A 22,885-nucleotide genomic window follows, 5' to 3' on the forward strand; every position below is an offset into this window, starting at 1 on the left:
CTGAGGAACAGGAGTCTTCCAGTCCACTGACTAATCCCAAAAATAAAACCAAGGGGAACACGGAGTTTTTTCCTAGATACCGATCTTCTGATAAGGTTTTTCCTTTTCCGGAGTTTTTTGAACACCAGTTAAAGTCTGAGTGGGCCAAGCCTAGTGCTAACAGACAAGTGCCCAATTTCGTTAAGAAGCTTTATGAGTTACCTTCCTTTGCTAATGACATGCTACAGGTACCTTTGGTGGATGCACCAATCGCAGCCTTGCAGTCCCATGGCCTGTTAGCTAAGGACGGCCATGGCTCGGTTCGAGACAACTAGGACAGAAAGATAGACCTGGCCTTGAAGAGGTGCCATGAAACTACGGTCCTGGCCATTAAGGCGGCCGCAACCAACTCTATAGTCTGTAGAGCAGCAATCGTCTGGATAAGGCGACTAACTCAACTGTTGCCAGACGCAGATAAAAGGATCCTGGAAGGCACCAACAGACTCCTTAGGGCATCCAAATTCTCAGCGGATGCCTCTCTGGATGCTCTTATGTTCTCTGCTAGAGCAATGGCATCAAACACCGTAGCGAGAAGGGGCCTATGGCTTTGGGCCTGGCGGGCAGACATTCACTCGAAGTCGATCGTTTCAGCCTATCCCTTTCAAGGAGAAAAGCTGTTTGGAGACACCCTGGATAAGATCCTGGTGGAAACACGGGATAAGAAGAAGGCCATGCCCAAGTATCTGAGATGTACCGACAGAAGAGGGTTCGGATCTAATTCCTTTCGTGCCTCCGCCAGCCTCTCCAAGCCTAAACAGGAATATAGGAGATCAGCCTGGGGACAGCCCGAACAGAACTTCCGTAAAAGCTTTTCCAATACGTGATTCCAGAGAAATCAGCCCGATAGGTCCGACAAGTTCGAGAAGGGATCCAAGCCCAATAAAGCATGACTGGGACTCCATACCAGTAGGGGGCCGCCTACTACATTTCCATCAAGCGTGGGCAGCTTCGAAGGTCGATTCTTGGACTCTGGAAATTGTTTTGTGGGGCTACCTGATAGAATTCAAAAGGACACCTCAGGATCGTTTCATTGTATCTCCTCTTCGCTCAAACCCGGGGCGAAGGGACGTCACCTTCAAAGCAATTCAACATCTGCTGGAAATCGCGGCAATAGAACAAGTTCCTTCATGGCAGAGATGTCAAGGTGTTTATTCTATTTTTTTCATGGTACCCAAGAAAAACGGGGACTGGAGGACAATTCTGGACTTAAAATTTCTGAACAGACACATCAAGTTCCGTCATTTCAGAATGGAGTCCATAAAGTCAATAACGGAAGCCCTGCATCATCAAGACTACCTGTCATCTCTGGACCTAACAGAGGCTTATCTTCATATTCCAATCCTCCCTGCACACCGCAAATTCCTTCGCTTCAGTGTGAACGGGGCCCACTACCAGTTCAGAGCTCTGCCATTTGGCCTTGCAACGGCACCCCGGGTGTTCACCAAGGTATTGGTGAACCTGATAGCACTCCTCAGGCAGAGAGGGATACACGTGCATCCTTATCTCGATGACCTGTTGATAAGATCTTCATCGAGAAAGAATGCGGAGCAAGGCATTCAACACACTATCAGTTGTCTCCATTAACACGGGTTCATAATCAACTTATCCAAGAGTCATTTATACCCATCCCAGAGACTGCAACACCTGGGTATGGTCATCGACACGAACCTGAACTCTATTTTTCTCCCAGAAGACAAGATACTGAAGACCAAGACGTTAATACGTCAGGTAGTGCAGGAGCCATCGTCATCTCTCCAGACTTTGGCAAGGCTCATGGGTCTTTTGATTTCAAATCTAGAGGCGCTTCAGTGGGGACGCTTTCACACCAGGCAGTTGCAGTTGTTTCTAAGCCCGTATCAAATCCAGATCATGGAGAGGCATCCCATGTCACTGACCGTTCCCAGGACAGTCAAGGAAAGTCTCCTCTGGTGGACCAAGGACCCCAACCTATGTCAGGGGAGAACATACTTCGTAGAGAGGGAGATACAGCTGTTTTCGGATGCCAGCCTCTCAGGATGGGGGGCGACCCTCAACGAGATCCTCACACAGGGTCAGTGGACGACCAAGGAGTCGAGTCTCCCGATCAACCTCCTGGAGCTGCGGGCCATTCGTTTGGCTCTACTACATTTTCAGGACCAGGTGGCCGGGAAGCATGTCCTAGTTCGAACGGACAATATAGCAGCCAAAGCTTATCTAAACAATCAAGGGGGGTCCAGGTCCAGTTCTCTCCACAAGGAGGCCGGGAAGCTGTTCGAATGGGCGGAGATTCATTTGAAATCAATAAGAGCAGAACATATCAAAGGGACTTGCAATGTCAAGGCAGACTGGCTCAGTCGGGAGAGCATTCAATCGGGAGAGTGGTCTCTCAACAAGAAGCTTTTCCTAAGGATAGTGGAGCACTTTGGTCCACCGGTGCTCCACTATCTATTTGCATCCCTTCAGAACCATCAGCTTCCTCGATTTTACACACGATACTACCACAGTCAAGCGGAGTCCACGGACACATTAACATCTCCATGGCCACAAGACCTTCTATATGCCTTCCCTCCGATCCCGGTCATCCCGAAGTTACTCAGAAGTATCAAGCTACTGGGGGCCGAAGTCATCCTGGTTGCTCCCTGGTGGCTTCGACGTCACTGGTTCTCTTCAATCTAACAGATGTCAATTGCGGAGCCACTTCATCTACCAACTTGGCCGGACATGCTGTTGTAGGGACCAGTGTGGCATCCTCATCCAGACTGGCTGAGATTGACCGTTTGGAGGTTGAGAGGAGATCCCTGTTAGATTTGGGTTATACAAGCGACGTGACAAATACCATCCTAGCTTCCAGAAAAAATTGCACGACGCGGATTTACGATATGTCATGGAAAGCCTTTCACAGGTGGTGTCGGAGAAAATCTGCAGACCCATTACATCCTTCTGTCCCTAAGATTCTTTAGTTTCTTCAGGATGGTCTTTGTTCTGGCCTGAAGCCAGCTACCCTCAAACATCAGGTTGCGGCCTTGTCTTCGGTACTCCAGCAGGTGGACAGCATAAATCTCGCATCACACCCTCATATCTGTCGTTTCCTTAGAGGGGCTGCTATGAGTTCTCCACCACAAGTGCATCACTTTCCTACCTGGAGATTGAATCTAGTCCTTTCTGCCTTAACAGGTCCACCATTTGAACCCTTAATATCTGTGCCTTTAAAGATGATGTGCATGAAGACCATCTTCCTGGTGGCAATAACATCGGCCAGAAGAGTATCAGAGATCGGAGCCTTGTCGGTTAAACGAGAATTATGTGTGTTCCACAAGGACAAAGTAGTTCTCTATCCAGATCCTACTTTTAAACCGAAGATCTCTTCTAGGTTTCACCAGAGCCAAAAAATCAATTTACCATCTTTTTGTCCGAATCCAAAGCATCTCAAGGAGCACACATGGTGTAGAGCAGTCTCTACCTTATTAGAACTGAATCTATTCGCAAGTCAGACTCAATGTTCATTAACATAGCAGCACCCAGATTGGGTCAGAAAATGTCCAAGTCGGCGATTAGCTACGCCATCAAGCAGTGTATAGTGGAGGCGTATAAGGCATTACATCAGATACCCTCAGGGATCACTGTGCACTCGACCAGAAGTGCGGCCACCAATGCAGCCTTTAATAAGAATGCCTCCATCGAGGAGGTGTGTAAAGCAGCTATGTGGTCGTCTATTTCCACTTTTATCCGCCACTATAAACTGAACGCATACACGTCGGTGGATGCAGCCTTTGGCAGACGAATCCTGCAACATATACTGCCTGAGTAGGGTGATCCCACCCTGACTAACATACTGACTAACATACTGCTATGGGAGCACCCAAGATGTCCTCCGCCTCTTAGGGAGAACGACCCTTGGCACTTACCGTGAGGGGTCCTTCTCCTAAGAGGACAGGAGGACATCTTGCCCTCCCTTTCTTTCGCCCTACCTTGGGCAGCATCTCTCTGTATCTGAACTTTTGTATCCTTCGTCTGCGGCCCTTTTTTCCGGCTGATGTCTGTTTCCTGTTATCTTCTGTAAGAGCTTGTTCTAATCTGTCTGGTAGGCTAATGCCACGTTTTTTCTGACCGACTGTTAGTTTTCTTGTTACATAAGGAGCATTAGGTATGATAGTTTTTTCCTTACTGCTTCTCGGAGTCACCCGAACTGAAGGAAGGGTGGTTCCCACAGCCACAGGAAGAGGAAGTTTTTAAGATTCCTGCCTCCCTGATTGGACAGTGGGAAACACCCAAGATATCCTCCTGTCCTCTTAGGAGAAGGACCCCTCACAGTAAGTGCCAAGGGTCTGTCTCATTTATGCAAGATCTGGCCCTCATAATAAATGAGTGCGACACCCCTGGCTTATTGGATGTCTCATCATATTGACTGCACTGACTTACACTGTGTAGTCATGCTTGAATCTCAGTGAGAAAAGTGAACTATAAATAATGTAAATAAATAAATAGTTTAATTCCCACTGTTAATGATACTTACTGACAGTCAGATATCAAGCTAAAGGATAGCAACCCCAATCTAAAAAGAGGAAGCCTTGCTGAAAAGAGCAAGGTATGTCCAAGAGATCTTAAAAGAGGCAGACGTTATAGTATCTAGCTAGCATTAAATATCCAGAATTTCATTACAGCTTTCTTTTCTAGTAGGTGCAAGAAGTGTGTTTAGTAGCGGGATGCAGAATCTTATGCTTGCAGACTGCAGCGTTGCTGCTAGGCTGCATGAGCAGAGTTTGCTTCCCTGGATGGGAAGAGTCAGGGGGAGCCCGTTTCGGCACGCAGAGAAAAAGGCGCTCCTCGTCGGCTCCTTCGTCTTGGCAGACGATCGGCCCTCCCGCCCGCCCTGCATGTTATGTGGGCAATTTGCTGGTTGCCTCCTTGGAGGAGCTGGGTAGGAATTTTGTACACCTTGGCTGTTTGGCAGTGGCTGGGGTGCATTTTTTGCCTACCCTACATAGCAATGCAGTGGATTGAGGATTTGGCTATCGGGAAGCGCTGTTAAATATGCGGTCACTTTAGTGGCAGGTTTTTGGGGTTTAGGGCACTATGAGGCTAGGAGAGGACTGTGAAGCATCCCTCTTTTGGGGAATTTGGGGTCTGGCATGATCAACCTTCGGGTTTGAAGACCTGGGTTTGGAGAATGCAGACTGTCCGGGCGGCTTGGCTAGAGGGTGCCTTTCTGGCGAGACGTGCATCTGGGTTTGGGCCCTCTGGTGCGTGCCTCCCTGCTGTGCCTGCCTGGAGGGAGCTGAGTATTACTCAGCTCCAGCTGGGGGGATGGGTCTCTCACCTGTTAATGGCAGGGGAGCGGTCGCGGTGACCCCTAGCCCTGGCCAGGCCGCTGGTGGGGTACCATTGCTGTTTATTAGAATATTGAATAAAGTGGCCCAATTTTATACCAATACTCTGTGTCTGACTCTTTATTCCGTCCTTGGGGAGCAAAACTGGACCCATTCCAAATGTTCTGGTGGGAAGAGGTGAATACTGTGGGAAGGATAGTTTTTTCCTGAACAGGGGAATAAATACAGCTCCTGTGAACATCTTCACCCTCTCCGACACACACATTTATCACAAAAAGTTGGCACATAGGAATGAATGCTTAGTTCTTAAAAGTCCGAGTATCATTTAGTATTTTATTTCTGTCAACCTTTCAGTTTCCGTGGAAGCTTATGTCTAACTATAATCTGGAAAGTTGGCAGCAATTATACCACCATCTGTAAAGAATAGAGTTCTGTACAAATTGGGCCTTGTAATGATACTGATTTCCAAGAGCCATGCTTCAGAAGGAGAGAAACGAGAATAATGCAACAGCAATCAGCTGTGCTCTGTTTGAGGGTACAGCAAATGAAAGAATTAGCTTTAATAATTGCATAACTAGTATTTAAAACCTAACTGAAAACATATGGGTTTTATACCTATGGCATTTCTCTCTGTGTGTTGACCTGAAATCCAGTTGCTGTGATAATTTGTGGTATGATAGCCACTACAAAGTGTCTTTTTTCCAGGTCTTTCATATGATGAACCTTTTGTATTCATCTCTTTGTAGTCAAATAAAAATATTCAGTATTCCATTGATAATGATATGGGCCTCTGGAACTTGGTACATGCCAGATCTTGCCATTTTTGGAAAAGAGACTGAGAAGAATGTTTATGGTAAAAATGATAATAGATGATCATTTAATGGCAAAACTGCTCTTGCAAAAATAAAAATGGGAGTTTGCAGAATGGTTGCTTTATCAACAGATTAACAGTATGAACAACAATTCTGCATGTTCTCTCATAAGTAGTGTGTGAGTATTTAGTTTACTCCTAATTTTTATATTTCTTCTCAAACAACAGGTAACTGTATTTTTAAAAGTTTTTTGTAAATTCAGATTATATCAGAATGCCTAAGCACATTGAAGCTAAGGTTGATAATCAATCAGCTTCTTTGGTGACATGCTGCATTTTGGACATAAACTGCCGAAACATTACCAGATTAGAAAAATATTATGGTCAGTATGCCCCATGCAACTAAGGTGGGTTGTGATGCAATATTATGTAAATTGCAACTTATGTTCCATGGAAACATAACCTAGCTCGTATATTATTGGTAGCAGCCCTCATGTAGTGGAAGAGCATGTGAGGTCCCTTCTCTTCTACCACACACCAGAATGTGAGTCAGGTGCTCCATGATTATATCTTCAGCATGAAGGCCACGCTCCCATAATTTCTGTTCCTTGAACAGTAGAGAGAATTTCATGGAAGATTAATCTGTGTGAGCCAAAGACTTGCATGAAGACTCCTTTTTACATTTTCTTTGAGGTGCGTGGTGCCCATCTCCACTACATTAGGACAATAGTGCTAGTAAGGTACTGTAACAGGAAGCTTTAGTATGTATCTTATGCATCTTCAGAGGAAGGCATTAGGGCAGATATCTTCTGAAGAGGCTGTCCTTTAAACGTGAATGTGTTCTGGCTTAGATGTGTGAGATATTGTTCTGAATGCTGTACATGTTACACAGTTATGTATGGGCCTAATATCTTTTCAACCTTGTTTGTGAAGTAAAGTGTTGTCTCACAAACTTGATTATGTCATCTCTGAATAAATAGCTATTTTATTTTAAAATAGGCCACAACATTGTATTTCAGTGTCAACAGACAATGAATAACTCAGTGGTGTGGGTTTTTCAGGAGAAACTGAATTGTAAAATTTTCTGGGAGATGTTATGATTCTAATTTAAATAAACAAGTTAAATATTTAAATAATGTTCTCAGAATTAAAATAATGTTAGTAAAAGGAAGCAAATACACCACGTATGAGCCCGTACTGTGTATAAGCTCTGGGATTTATCCACATCTCATATTTAGCCCAACTAACATGATTGATTTGCTGCACAACAGCCCTGGCAACCTTAGGTAAATGAACTATATTTACATATGTGGGACAGAAATTTTTACATGGACAAATATAGCCTTGGAAAATGTTCTGGAAAATTTTCCACCCCATATCAGTGGAATAACTTCATTTGGACTGGTACCATTATTTTTCAGTGAAAGAATGGCATCTCTCCTTTAGTTAATGTTTGAATTCCATGAAACAGACAAAAAGGAGTTGCTTCATGAAAACTGAAAACAACATAAAATTATTTTAATGAATGGAACGAATGGGTATGATATTTGCTAATATTTTCAGTGGTGAAGGGAAAGGATTTTATTGGCATGCAAAGCTCTTTGCTTCTCATAGCTCTTTGCTTGCAGAAATAAAACATTTTTGTATATGTGTGTAAACACTTAAGTTGAATAATAAACATTTAATTTTAATAATTCATATATACTGTATAATTTAGATTTTCATGGCACAGAATTTCAACCTACCTTGTTTCTAATCATTTTAAAGAGCATATATAGATCTGTCTATATCAGGGGTGGCCAATGGTAGTTCTCTAGATGTTTTTTTGCCTACAATTCCCATCAGCCCCAGCCAGCATGGCCAATGGCTGGGGCTGATGGGAGTTGTAGGCAAAAAAAAACATCTGGAGAACTACCATTGGCCGCCTCTGGTCTATATGAAGTTTTACTGTTTTCCTTCAGTATCCTTAAAAGCTATTAAGAATTATTGTGTAAGATTATCTTTGGGGCGGGGGGGGGGGAACCGTTCCTCAGTAATTAAGGAGAGGTAAACAGTTGTCTTTTTAATGACTCCAAGATGTTAGTTTTCAAATCAGTCGCTGTTGAAATGTAGAATATGTCAAGAATAAGCATGTGGCTGTACGAAATGTGCTGTTTTTATCTGCCATGTGTGGAAGGCATAGATACTGCTCTCATGGGAATAACCTTCTAACATTTATTACCTTTTTGTGAAGGACTGTCACCTAAAACTATTGAATGCATTTCTCTTCTGTTTCAGAGAGATGGTCAATGCATGGTTTTCTGAGAGAGTTCATACCATTCCAGTGTGCAAAGAAGGGACCAAACACCACAGTGAAGCCTGTTCTTGTCCCAGTCACCAAACAGGGCGGGCTGAGGGCACTACACCTACACCACCAGCCAGGAAGATATCCGCTTCTGAATTTGATCGACCTCTTAGACCCATTGTTGTCAAAGATTCTGTTGGAACAGTGAGTTTCTTGTCGGACTCTGAAAAGAAGGAGCAGATGCCTCTACAATCTCAGAGGCTTGGAACTGATGCAGGAGATCAGTGTTCAAGGCTCTTAGAACTAGTGAAGGATATTTCCAGTCACTTAGATGTCACAGCACTTTGTCACAAAATTTTCTTACACATCCACGAACTCATAGCTGCTGATCGCTACTCCCTCTTCCTGGTTTGTGAAGACAGTTCCAATGAGAAATTTCTTGTCAGCAGGCTTTTTGATGTTGCTGAAGGGTCCACCTTGGAAGAAGCCTCAAACAACTGTATCCGCTTGGAGTGGAACAAAGGGATTGTGGGCCATGTTGCAGCTCTGGGACAACCTTTGAATATTAAGAATGCATATGAGGTAAATAAAAATGCATGCATGTTTAGTTTTTTATCCACAGAAACACAAGCATGTGAAGTTTATCTTTGTTCATTTATTTGGACATTTCTACTCCACTTTTCTATCCAGTGGGGACTCAAATTGGCTTACAGCACTGCTCTCCCCTCATTCATTTTTATCCACACAGTAACCTTGTTAAGTAGATTAGGCTGGAAGATAATGATTGTTCTAAGGTCAGCAAGCTTTCATAGCAGTGTAGGGATTCTTCCTGGAGATCCTAATTCAGCACTCTAAACACCACACTAGTCTTCACCTAGTGCCCTTCTAAATGAATCAGACCATTTTTAAAAATTTGTTTGGGAAGACAGTGGGAAGGGTGGGAGGGGAGGGAAGGTGGGGTTATATAACATAATTTTTTTTGTCAAGGTCAGTCATATAGGATAAAATGTATAAGACATAAGATATTTATTTATTTATATCCTGCCCTTCCCAACAAGTGGCTCAGGGCGGGATATAAATTAATAAATAATTAATTCCCTAATAAATAATTAATTCCCTTTCATTCCCTTTGTTATAATTTTAAGGTATTATTGCTAACTAGGAATAAGGCCTATTGTGAGGGGAAATACAATGGGCTCTAGAAAGGCTCTGGGCAAGTGCCCTCCCACCCTTTCTGTCTTCCCACCCACTCACCATACATGGAGGCATTCACTCCTTCTAGCCTTGGTGTCTTCCCACCCCCACCCGCCTCCAGCTACCACCCCCCAACCACCTCTTCCTCTCAACTATCCCCACACCTTTGGCACTCCACTACTCCCTCCCACTCATGACATTCACTCACCCCAACCCTTGCTGTCTTCCCACCCACCCCACAGTTGAAACAGATACTGGCTCCCCCCCCCCAACATGCGTGTGTGTGTTCCCATGTCTGTGATGGCTCAAAGCCCTGAAAGAGGCCCAGAATGGAGGGGGTGGGCACATGACGATGGTCACACAGATGCTGAAGCTCAGCATTGCTTTTGTTTGTAGTGTGTTGTTGCTGCCTCTTCCTGTCATATTTAGCCTTGCACTGTTTAGTATCAGCATGAGCTTGTGCTGTGATCTGTTTGGTTTTTTTTTTTGGCCTGGCTGTATTATGCTATACCATAGAGTATGTGCCTCAAGGTGACTATTTTCTGTAGAGGAATTGATCTGACTTCAGCTTTCCATCTCCTCACCTCTCTCTGCAGCCTCTACCTAGGTAAAGAACAGTCCTTCTCCACAGCAGGGACCAAAGCAGCTTACATCATTCTCCTCTCCCCCTTTTAATATGCATAATAGCCCCATGAAGTAGGTTAGGCTGAAAGTTTGTAATTGGTCTGACATCACCTAGTCAGCTTCCATGAAGAACCTGGGTCTGGCAGACCCTGCTCTAAAGCACTAACTCCTTTGCCACACTGGCTGTTACAGGGGCTGCTGCTGAATAGGAGCAAGCAGCCAGGCCTAGGGAAGCCCGCTTCTAGGTGGAGTCTGAAGATCTCCTGGTCACAACTGAATTCCAGACAACAGATCTGTCTCCCCCTGGTGAAAATAACTACTTTGGAGAATGGACTCTATGGCATTATTTTCAACTGAGGCCTCTCCTGTTACTGACAGAACCAAACTTGGTTGCCTAGCAACAGCCACTACCTAGCAGCTTCCCCAGAGGCCCAGTTCTCAGCTGTCTTGGAGCGAGGCCGAGGGGCGGAGTGAATGAGTGACAGGAAAGACGTGGTTGCTATGGCCTCTGAGGATATGCTCCCAGCGGGGCCAGCCCTTGCTACCTAGTTACATTGCCACCTTTTTCCCCTGTTTCTTTGCTATCCCCTCACTGCTGCTGCCTACTTTATATTCTGAATGCCACAGAGACTGAGTAGGCGACAGCCGGTGGGAGAGAGGAGTGGACTCAACCATTGCGACTGAACTTGAGTGGTGGTTGATGGCCAGTGGCTGATGGAATGCACACCACAGCCAATGGGAGAACCAGAAAGTGCCAACACACCCACACACTAGGAATAAGGTCTGTTGTGGAGAAAAATACAACAGGCTCAAGAAAGAGGCTCTGGGTGAATACCACCCCCCCCCCCAATCCTTGCTGTCTTCCCATCTTCCCAAGTGAAGGCATTCACTCCTCTCCCCCACTTCAAGGGGAACTGATTTCTGCCATCTGGAGAATAGTAGTAATTCTGATTGATCTCCAGCCCTCACTTGGAGATTGGCAACAATGGTTCCTCAGGAGGAAATGGCTGGTTTGGAGGGTGGAGTCTATGGCCTTGTACTTGTCTGAGGTCCCACCCCTTCTCAAACCCACCCTTTCCAGGCTCCACCCTCAAATCTCCTGGAGTTGGCAACTGCTAAGTCAAACTGTTAGTTATAGGAGGGGCTGCTGCTGAATAGAAGCAAGCAGCCAGGCCTAGTTAAGTCATGCCAATCAGGTGGCATAAAGTCACCAAGAGGGTACTGCCAGGCCTAGAGTAGCCAACCTCCAAGTGGAGCCTGAAGATCTCATGGGATCACAACTGAATTCCAGACAACAGACCTTTCTTCCCATTCTGGAAAAAAAAGTGCTTTGGAGGGTGGACTTTATGGCATTCTGTTCAGCTGAGGGCTCTCCCTTTACTGCCTATAAACAGCCTCTTGCCAGCAGCTTTCCCAGTGGCCCAATCCTTGTCTGTCCTGGGGTGAGGCTGAGTGGAGGAGGGAGGAAGGGAGTGACAGGAAAAAGGTGGCTGCCATGACCTCTGAGGAAACACTTTGTGAGGCTGCAATAGAGTGGCAGCCCTTTCTGAGACCAGTTGATGCAGGGGGCATAGAGAAGCATTGGAAATATATCTGTCTCTGATGTAAGACTATTTTGGCAGTTTGTTCAGTGTTCCCGTGCCTACAGTAGGAAGGGGACAGGGGAGTCAGCCAGTGGGATGCCAGAGACACTGACTGAGCTGTGATGGGCCAGTGGTTTTTGGAGTGCATGGAAGAGCTCCATTTGGCCACCACCACAGGGATTTTATGGAATATAAATGCCAGGAAAAATCGTTCTGTTGGGATAGGATTGTATCAAACATTTTAAGTTTCAAACTTCTTAACTAATTATTTTGACTACATAATTAATTTCATCATTACTACATGTTCAGTATTGCCTATTTTTACCACTTCTGCATATGCAATAGAACCTTAAACAGATAAATAATGTATCAAGATGCAAAGAAAGGTTTATTATATATCTCATATTAAGAACGCTAGTTAGATCATTTTTTCATTCAGCTCAGTATTATCTACTGTCTCTGGTGGCAGTTCTTTACTGACTTGGCAAAGAAAGATATTTTCCATCACTAGCCACTTTGATTCCATACTGCACTTTGAATTGATTTCCTTGGACTATATTAGGTCATAGGGTTGCCAACCTCCAGTGGGGCCTCTGCTTTTCCAACTGATCTCCACCTGGCGGAGATCAGCTCCCCTGGAGAAAATGGCTGCTTTGGAGGGAGTGTGTGTGGACTCTATAGCATTGTGACTGTATTATGCTGAGGCCTCTCCCCTCCCCAAATCCCAGATCCACCCCCAAAGTCTCCAGGTATTTTCCAACCCAGACCTGGCAACTATATTAGGAAAGTACACTTCCATTCGGGACTTGAGTTCCTGACTTGGGCAGAAGATAATTTCAGATGAGGCAGCCTAAGCATATCGCTACTAAAAGTCTCAGATTTTGGTTAAAACACAATTCGAATTTAGTCCTATATTGATTAATTATTATAATATTTTTGCGATGTCTGGAGCCATTGTGTAATTGTTATTTGCCACTGAAGAAGGCCGTAAGACCAAGATGTGTTTGGTCAGGGTCACATAAGGTCTTTGTTTGAGAGTACTGTATGGTTTTAATTTTAATTGAGGCTATATTAGGGCCTGTAATTGTTTTTTTAAAAGTTGTAATAAATACATTATTTAAATATTGGGCTCTCTGATGTGGATTCATTTAACCAGTGCCAGATTAAACCCTGTGGAGGCCCCTATGCAGTCAAAATCTCAGGGGGGCCCTTGCAAATTATCTCAGAGTTGGAGAACCCACCCCACTGCCCACGGCCCCCACTGCAGCCTGCAGGCACTTTCTCAAAAGCCCCTTTGACAAAGCTGTGGGGGAGAGGCAGAGAGGGGCAAACTTGGTGACAACATCAGCATCAGTCGCACCAGGCAAGTTGGGCAAAGAGCGGCTCAGCTGCTAGCTGCATATGCAGGCTGTGAGGGCTGCAAGCAGGGGGAAAAGTGGGGGGGGGGGAGCCAGCTCAGGGCCCCTAAAAGTGTAGGGGCCCATAGGCCAGTGTCTACTTGGCCTAATTGTTAATCTGGCCCTGCATTTAACCTTTATTTTTAATTTCTTTTGGGGGGTTGTCCCCCCCCATCTTTGTGTTCTTGTGTCTCACCTGAGACACAAGATGTGTGTTTTCTTTGATATCATACCATAGCATTTATCAAATTCAGTTTTCTTTGCATATGAATGGCAAAACTGAGCTTTTAAACTTTGTTTCCAAAAATGGAAGAGCCTCATCCTTTTAATCAGCAATGCTTATTTAGCCATGACTGCTCTGCATTCAGTGTGCTTTATTTTCTTTGAGAACAGAAAAATGTACTAAAAATGGTTATGTTTTTACTAAGCATAATAGAGTGTATATTGACAAAAGAGAGAGAATAGTACTGGGTTTTGTTTTTGTTTTACAAGCTTGTTACACGTTGTGTAGCAAGTTGGTTGAGGTTCTTTATCTGCAAATGCTGATGTTCCACATAAACAATTTGTTTCAGCCTCTGCTTTATAGAATATAAATGCCAGGAAAAGTTATTTTCATTCTTTTATCCATTGTCTCACAATGGAAACATTGTTACCAAAGAGGAACAGTTAGTTGGAACATTTGGATTCCTATAGTTATATAAATGGAGGAAGTAATGCATAATTTTTTATAAAAAAAATGTGCACCAGGGTGTGATGCATTTTCTTCTTTGACAGGACCCAAGATTTAATGCAGAAGTGGACCAGATCACAGGTTACAAGACACAGAGCATTCTTTGTATGCCAATAAAGAACCACAGGGAAGAGGTAAGCTCAAGTATCTGGCCCTTTTTCTATTGTAGTACTTTCAGCCTAACTAATTCCCTAAACGGTTTTCAGCTTTCAGGCTGTGTCCCAAAGCACGCCTTCTTCTTCTTTCTTTTTTTTAAAAAAGAAGAAAACTCTTGTCTGCTTATGTTTCCTCAGACAACAGTTTTGACCTGTACAGTAAGCTATGCAAAACTGATTTATAACCAGTTTTCTTTTCAGTTTTGTAATTTTCTAAATAGCCTGAGTCATTTTTGGCAATGTAAATGTGTCTGCCATTTTTTTAGACATAAAATGCTAATTTAATTTCATGTTGGTATTAACATAGTTCAACTGAATTTGTACTGAAAGGAAGTTTTGTGTATATGAGATGTAGTATTTTTAAAAATAATAATCACTTACCATGAAAAATTATACATTCTCTGATGTGTAGAGCAATAAGGAGAGATAGAAGGAAACCCAATAAAAATAAGATTGAGAAGTGGTGGATGAGAAAAGCTATAAAATTTAATATATGTATATTTTAAAAAAATAAGAATTGAGTCTCTGCCTTTAATATTTATTTATTAGAAAACAAGTATTAGGACTCCTACATTTATTATGATTTCAAATCTGATGATAATATAAGCTCAACTAGTAAATTTGAACTTCCATTTAAAGTATGTTTATATGGAACTAATGGCAGAATGTGTTTTGTCCACACCACAAATGTTGCTTAAGATGTGGTAAAGAAATCTGAGAGACAGCTTTCATATCACTGGTGGGGAACAGATACATATCTGTCTCAGTCCTAAGGTGCTCTAATTCAGCAGGATAATTCTTATATCTAGAAAAGCTCCCCTGTTACTGTAGAAAGCAAATGGAGCTCCAACCAAATGTGAGGTCCTGGTTTATCCTTTTCACATAATTTCCCCAATCAAAATTCCAGGCAGTATATATTGTTTCCACCTACCCCAATACCCAATTTGTGCTGAGTTCAGGCCCAACAGAGCATGCTGAGGAGGGCATGTCCATTGACAGCCACTGGTGCATGCTGAGCTTCAATGCATGTCGAGTTTTAGCTATCTGTGGTTTTGATGTCAGGATAAAAGCCTATCTATACAGACTTCAGGATGCCAGAACTGGCACATTTTCTAACACAAGAGCTGATTAACTCTTAAGTGCCTAAGGGTTTTATTATTCCTGTTACTAAACAGATTACCAGTATATACTAATGTGGCCCAACCAAGGTGAATGGAATGTTTCATTACCATTGTCTTCTACTACTGGTAGAGCATCCTGCTGGATGGAATCCCCTCACACAGCCTTGTAAGAATCACATACAACTCCAGAGAGGCTCATGCTGTGATCTGCAGTTGGTCTGCTGCAAGGAACAGAATAAAAGAGCGGAATTATACTTTGATCTATATAGATTATGTTCTTTCGTGGGCAAAACAGAAGAGCTGATCATATATGAATTATCTTTTTTTAAAGATACTGAGATTCTCTTGCTTTGTCTTCTTCATTTTTAAGTGCTTGTAAAGTACTTTTTGTTCAGTTGCACAGTCAATTCCGACTCTTTGCGACCCCATGGACCAAGTCACACCAGGCCCTCCTGTCTTCCACCTTCCTCCAAAGTCTGCTCTAATTCGTGTTAATTACATCAGTAATGCTGTCCCCAGCCATCTCATCTTTTGCCATCCCTTTCTTCTTTTGCCTTCTGTCTTTCCCAGCATCAGGATCTTCTCCAGTGACTGCTCCCTTCTCATCTGGTGGCCAAAGTATTTGAGCTTCAGCATCTGACCTTCTAGGGAACAGTCAGGGTTGATTTCCCTTAGGACTGAGTGATACGATCTTTTTGCAGTCCGAGGGACTCCCAATATTCTTCTCCAGCACCACAGCTTGAAAACATCTATTCTTCTCCACTCTGCCTTCTTTATGGTCCAACTCTCACAGCCATATATTACTACTGGGAATACCATCGCTTTGACTATATGGACTTTTGTTGGCAGGGTGATGTCTCTGCTTTTTTATTATTCTGCCTAGGTTCGCCATAGCTGTCCTCCCTAGGAGCAAACGTCTTTTAATTTCATGGCTACAGTCACCATCTGTAGTGATCTTGGATCCCAGAAATGTGAAGTCTGTCACTATTTCCACGTCTTCCCCTTCTGTTTGCCAAGGAGTGATGAGGCCAGATGCCATGATCTTAGTTTTTCTGATGTTGAGCTTCAAGCCTACTTTTGTACTCTCCTCTTTCACCCTCAACAAGAGGTTCGTTAGGTCCTCTTCGCTTTCTGCCATTAGAGAGGTGTCATCTGCAAATCTGAGGTTGTTGATGTTTTTCCCAGGAATCTTAATTCCGGCTTGTGCTTCATCCAGGCCGGCATTCCGCATGATGTACTCTACATATAAATTAAATGCAGGGTGACAATATACATTCTTGCCAAACTCCTTTTCCTATTCTAAACCAATCAGTTGTTCCATATCCTGTTCTGACGGTTGTTTCTTGACCCTTATACAGGTTTCTCAGGAGACATGTGAGGTGGTCTGGTACTCCCATCTCTTTAAGGTCTTGCCACAGTTTGTTGTGATCCACACAATCAAAGGCTTTAGTGTAGTCAGTGAAGCAGAAATAGACATTTTTCTGATACTCCCTTGCTTTCTTCATAATCCAGCAAATGCTGGCAATTCCTCTACCTCTTTGAAACCCAGCTTGAACTTCTGGTAGTTCGCAATCTACATACTGCTGAAGCCTAGCTTGTAGGATCTTTAAAATGACCTTGCTGGCATGTGAAATGAGTGCAATGGTGCAATAGTTTGAACATTCTTTGGCATTACCCTTCTTTGGGATTTGAATATAAACTGACCTTTTCCAATTCTGTGGCCACTGTTGCATTTTCCAGATTTGCTGACATAATGTGTGCCTCACTTTAACAGCATCATCTTTTAGGACTTTGAATAGCTCAACTGGGATACTGTCCTCTCTGCTCGTTTTGTTGTTGGTAATGCTTTCTAAGGTCCATTTGACTTCACACTCCAGGATGTCTGGCTCAAGATCAGCGATTTCACTGTCATGGTTGTCAAGGACGTTGAGATCCTTTTTGTATAATTCCTCTGCGTATTCTTGCCGCCTCTTCCTAATCGCTTCTGCTTCTGTTAGGTCCCTACCATTTTTGTCCTTTATCATGGCCATCTTTGCACGAAATGTTCCCTTGATTTCTCCAATTTCCTTGAAGAGATCTCTTGTCCTTCCCATTCTATTATTTTCCTCTATTGCTTTCCTTCAGGAAGGCCTCCTTATCTCTCCTTGCTGTGTACTAAAAGTGTACAAAACTAGGTATCACACTCTTATAATCCAATAGATGCTACTGGGGCTAAAGTCTTGCTGAAATAAAGATTACTTAATCCCCCATGAGTAAAGTCTTGCTATATACTTGCAGATTAATGTAAAATGATTGTTCCATCTGCCTTTCAACTGATTGGCAGCTTGCTGAGTATTTACAAAACACACATGGCAAAAGTCTCACTTCAAGTTGGCCTTCTGATGGACTGTCTCGAGGCTTGTTTTGACAGTGTGGACATTTCTATTGATGTATGATTTTCAGTCAAGGAGGAATTTTATATTTGCTCTTTTTAAATTCTCTTTCCCCCCAGCAGAATTTGGAATTATTTTCAAATGCATTAATATTTTAGTACTTATGTGAATAAAAACTAGATTAAAGGATGCTTAATCATATTGGTTGCAGCTAGATGTGACACTTCCATGTACAGATTTATGTTTAAAACAAATATGCCTTTATTTAGGTTTAAAATAAATATACATTTCCATATGAATCCTTCAAAAAGATTTGGGAGAATCCTAAAACACTGACACAATTTTCAAATATGGCAAAAAAATTATGACAAATTAATTGAAATAGACAAATTAAAAGACAGCACCAACATTCAGGAAAATGCCTTATAATATAAATTAAATTGTTTTAGGACAGACGAAAGGAAATATTTCTTTACTCAACTGGTAATTAAATTGCAGAATTCACTATTAGTAATGGCAACAAGAGCAGGGACAGACAGACTGATTTAGGATAGGTCCGTCAGTGGCTTTAGTCACCTTGATAATAAAAAGAATCTTCACATTCAAAGGCAGTCAACCTCTGAATACCAGTATCAGGAAGCAACATTTGGGCTTCATTTGGTCTCTAAAGCCTCTTTGGGGTTGGCTACTTTCAGAAGGGGGGGGGGGGGTGATAGAAACAGGGCCTCAGAAGATGACTGTAGAGGTTGAGTGGGTTCATAAGGGAGTATTTATTTATTTAAATACCAGTAGGTGGTCTTTAGCTTTTCTTTATAGAAAAGATGCTCCAAGCAATTTCTATATTCCTTTAACATGACACTGCAGTACTGTAATACTTTTGGGGATGATTGTTTAGATTACTGTTTCTAGTTTCTGAAAGAAAATATGAGATTGATTTACTCTCATAAATATAAGCAAAATTCCAGCTGATGTGAGTTCTGTTAACTCTGAAGATGTGAAATGAATGTTTGTTTGTTTGTATAAAGTTCTGTCGAATTGTAGCTGACCCCAGCAAGGGATTCTCAAAGCAAGTGAGTAACAGAAGTGCTTTTTGCCTCTGCGTTCCTCTGCAGAACAGTCCTTTGCAGCCCCTCTTCCCTGTGCTGACTCTGCTTTGCTTCCAAGACCTGACAAGACCCAGCTAAACCGTGGTGCCTTCTCTTCCGTACAAATGCAGAGATGAACAAATTAATGCAAGCTATATTGGGAGAGGGGGAGCAGATGATGAGCTACACTCATTTTTAGGCAGTTTAAATTAGACAAAGTTGTGGAATGTTTCTTATGGAAATTTTCTTTCCTTTTAAATTCTCTTACCAGAAGGTTTCCTAACTGACACATTTCTGGTATAAGACTTGATCTACTGAATCAACCTCTAAATTACCATTTGCTTTTACTAGTTTTTTTAAAATTAAAAACATTAACAACATAAAACATTTGGGTTCTAGCAGGTCTTTCTAGCAGTTAAAGGAAGCAGTTTTGGTCCCAAATCTTACTGGTAACAGTCCAAAGATAAAAGGCCTTTCTGATGATCACTGAAACACAGTCATATTTTAACTAAGGTAAGTTACTGCCTCCCCTCCATAGCCATTTATGAATATTTTGGCATGATCCACTCCATCTCCTGCATGTGGCGGCTTTGATCACTTGGTACAAAACCAATGATAGATTTAAGGTGCCCAGTGTCCCTTTTGAACTCAGCCCAGTGATCACAATTGTTGGAATCACTGTGCTTTACTAAATACAGAATAATCCTCTTTGCGTGCTATGGAAATGTGGTATAACCACAATAACAGCACCACAGTGGGGAACACTGTGTGGTCTGAATGCACACATAGGAACATGTGTGCATCTATTGCGTAAGAAACTGAATTTGAGGAGAGTTCCTGAGTGTCAATGTAATTTTTCTGTTTTATTGAAGAATCACAAGATGGCAATATTTAGAAATAAAAGCACATCCTTTTTGCCATGGAAGGGAAGGCATATGGTATTCTTTTAAAAGTAATAACTCTTGTTGAAGGAGGAAAATCAGTTGCAAAATACCTGAAAGAGCTGAGATTGTGAAGGGAAAGTAAATACATACCCACATAATAAGACAAGTATCCTAAAGAAAGAACAAAATCCATTTATTAATTTTAGAGCCTGGACTGAAAAACCACTACCAGCCTTCTCTTCAGCTGTTTTAAAATTGTCCCACAGAAAATTGCAAAGGCAATCTTGTACACTGTATACATTCTGAATTACTGGAATGAATTCTAATGTATCCAGGCCATTGAAACCTGTTTCTGAAAATTAAATTATGTTTTTTTTTCTCTATTATACATAATATTATTGTGTTGTGTATGTTTTTACAGAAAAGAGTAACTGAGGATAGCACATTGTTCACCAGCTGTTTAAAATAACATGTGTCTAAGTGCAATTCCAATCCAGCCTATTCCTTTCTAAGTCAATTGGAGCCAAAGGGCTTAGAATGGTGCTGTAACTCTCCTTAGCATATGCCTTAAGGTTCTATTTAATGTTACGAAGCAAGATCTGAGTTTTTTTCAAGGCATTACTTTCAGTTTGATAGCACTGGACAAGAATGAAAGAAGATGCTTCTTTTGGGTTGAAGTGGAGAAAAAACAACCCCTGTCTCAATAGCTGTATATAGAATAAATTGTCAAGAGTGAGTTAAGGTTTGGCCAGAAACAAGAAATATGTATAAGCCATGGTGTCCACAGAATGAAAGGCTTATAGGTGCAGGTAGGTGACACAAAGGGCAGAAGAGATTGCTTCAGATGTGAAGTTTGGATGAATAGAAGGAGAAAGCTGAGCCAAAGATACAGAAATGGGGCATCTGGGAAGGAGATTTTTTTATGAATTTAGTGGCAAGGGAGGAGATAAAAGCAGTACATGCAGAAACTGTGGGGCAAGTGTCATAGAGTATGCTTGATCAAAGTGAAGTGCACAAAAAAATTAACACAAAGAATAAAATGCCATGTCCTCTTTTTCATATACCATAATGGCAAAAGGAAAACAGGCTTCTTTACTTTTGAGTACGTTGCTGTCTGGCCTGGTGATGAAGAATGAAGGTATTCTTTAAAGAACAGCATTGAAAAATAGCTAGCTGTCTTGGATTGCTTAGATGTTTGGACATGAAAGTTTGATCTCCACAGAAGTACAGAAGCAATGGTACAGAATCTTTTAAAAAATCATTCTACAATTTAACACAAACGCCCCTCCCCTTTCTCTGAGACAAAGATCCATTTCCTGCTTCGTTAAGCATTCTTTGATATAGTGGATCCATTTTTCTTCTGTGTTGTCTTTACTGAATCTTAAAATCTTCTCAGGAAGCAAAAAAAAAAGTGTTTAACTTAGACATAACAATGAAAAAAGGGCTGCCTTGGGAGTTTTATGTAGCTTTCACATAATTAAATCGGAGATCTGAATGTACAAGAATGCAGCAAAAAGCATCCAGATAAAATAAAGCTTTGAAAGCAGCTAGCAATGCTAAAGAAATATCTGAGGCCTGTGGAGAAAGCCTGCAGGGAGCTAGGAAGGGCAATGTCACTCTTAAGGCTAAAAGTCAGCCTGTCTATTTTAGGCAAACAAAATAATTAGTAAACATAAAACGCTGCAGTGGATTATATGACGGTTGAAACTTATCTTTGTAAAGCAAATGGAGCCTCCAGGATGGATCAGCAATGGGCATTTACATGCAGAAGGAGTAAAAACAGCAACACTGAAGTATTCAGATATTTAATGCAAGTGGAAACCACTGTTTAAGCATATGAGGGTAGAATCAGAATCATAAGAGTTGGAAGGGACCTTCAGGGCCATCTAGTCCAGCCCCCTGCACAGTGCAGGAAATTCACAACTACTTCCTCCCACAACCCCACAGTGACCCCTGTTCCATGCTGAGAAGATGGCAAATACCTCCAGGATACCTGGACAAACTGGCCTGGAGAAAAATTGCTGCCTGACCCCCAAGTGGTGAATTAGCATTTCCCTGAGCATGTAAGAAGGGACCACAAGACCTAAGCACTGACACAACCCTCCCTGACTTCCTTCTCATGATCCACCTAAGTTCAAAGAATCAGCATTGCTGTCAGATGGCCATCTAGCCTCTCTTTAAAAACCTCCAAAGACGGAGAGCCCACCACCTCCTGAGGAAGCCTGTTCCACTGAGGAACTTCTCTGTCCAGAAGTTCTTCCTAATGTTCAGTCAAAGACTCTTTTGATTTAATTTCAACCCATTGGTTCTGATCTGGGGACAGAACAGTAGAAAAATATAGAGGCAAAGCATTCCTCTGTTGTTCCTGAGCTGTGGTGGCTGGCTGTGGTGCAGTGGTGGCCACTTGTCACATCCCCAGTTGAAAAGTTACGTGGTGTCCAAATGGAAAAAGGGGAACAAAAAACTTAACCCAAAGAAATAAATTAAGAACCTGAAAGGTTAAATAGATACAAATTTGGGGGCACAGTATTAAAACCAAAATACAACATAAATATTAAAAAATAAATAAAAAGCATGTATTTATTACAAATTAATTTAAAACAAGTTAGGGGCCCAAATATAGCCTCAATAAGAATTACAAGAGAGCCAGTTTGGTGTAGTGGTTAAGTATGCAGACTCTTATCTGGGAGAACCAGATTTGATTCCCCACTCCTCTGCTTGCAGCTGCTGGAATGGCCTTTGGTCAGCCACAGCTCTCGCAAGGGCAGCTTTGAAAGGGCAGCTTCTGTGAGAGCTCTCTCAGCCCTAGCTACCTCACAGGGTGACTATTGTGGGAGAAGAAGATAAAGAAAATTGTAAGCCGCTTTGAGACTCTTGTTTCAGAGGGAAGGGTGGGATATAAATCTGTGGTCTTCTTCTTCTACAAGTCATACAGTATTAGGACCTTATATGATTCTAAAACACACATGTTTCGGCTACTGGCCTTCTTCAGTAGTCAAGCATAAACGTTGTGAGGTGACTTCCTGAAACCAGTTTTAGGGTGGCGGGTGCTGAGAAGGGGTGGGGCCAGATTGTAATTTTAACCAGTGTATTCTAGTTAATACTTTTTCTGGAGCTGTATAATTTTTAAATTTTTTATTATATGTACTATGTTTATTAAGCTACAAGATGTTTGACCACTACTGTATTATTTGTTATATCTCATTATTCATACTAATGTCCTATATTTTATTTTCACATTAATTTTTTAAATATCTTACGTTTTACCTACTTAGGTCCATCTTGATTTTTACAATTTTT

The 22,885-nt window shown here is 42.2% G+C and overlaps 1 protein-coding gene across 4 annotated transcripts in view; it reads left to right on the plus strand.

The window, feature by feature from the left end:
* PDE5A (phosphodiesterase 5A) overlaps positions 1–22,885 on the plus strand; it is a 111,121-nt gene that overhangs the window by 18,286 nt on the left and 69,950 nt on the right. For all 4 annotated transcript variants that reach the window (XM_060246857.1, XM_060246854.1, XM_060246855.1 and 1 more), the window contains exons 2-3: positions 8,434–9,022; positions 14,013–14,102. In XM_060246857.1, coding sequence (XP_060102840.1) covers positions 8,434–9,022; positions 14,013–14,102 — 679 coding nt within the window. The remainder of the gene's footprint in view (positions 1–8,433; positions 9,023–14,012; positions 14,103–22,885) is intronic.

Source organism: Heteronotia binoei, chromosome 9 (genome assembly GCF_032191835.1).
Source record: "Heteronotia binoei isolate CCM8104 ecotype False Entrance Well chromosome 9, APGP_CSIRO_Hbin_v1, whole genome shotgun sequence".
NCBI lineage: Eukaryota > Metazoa > Chordata > Lepidosauria > Squamata > Gekkonidae > Heteronotia > Heteronotia binoei.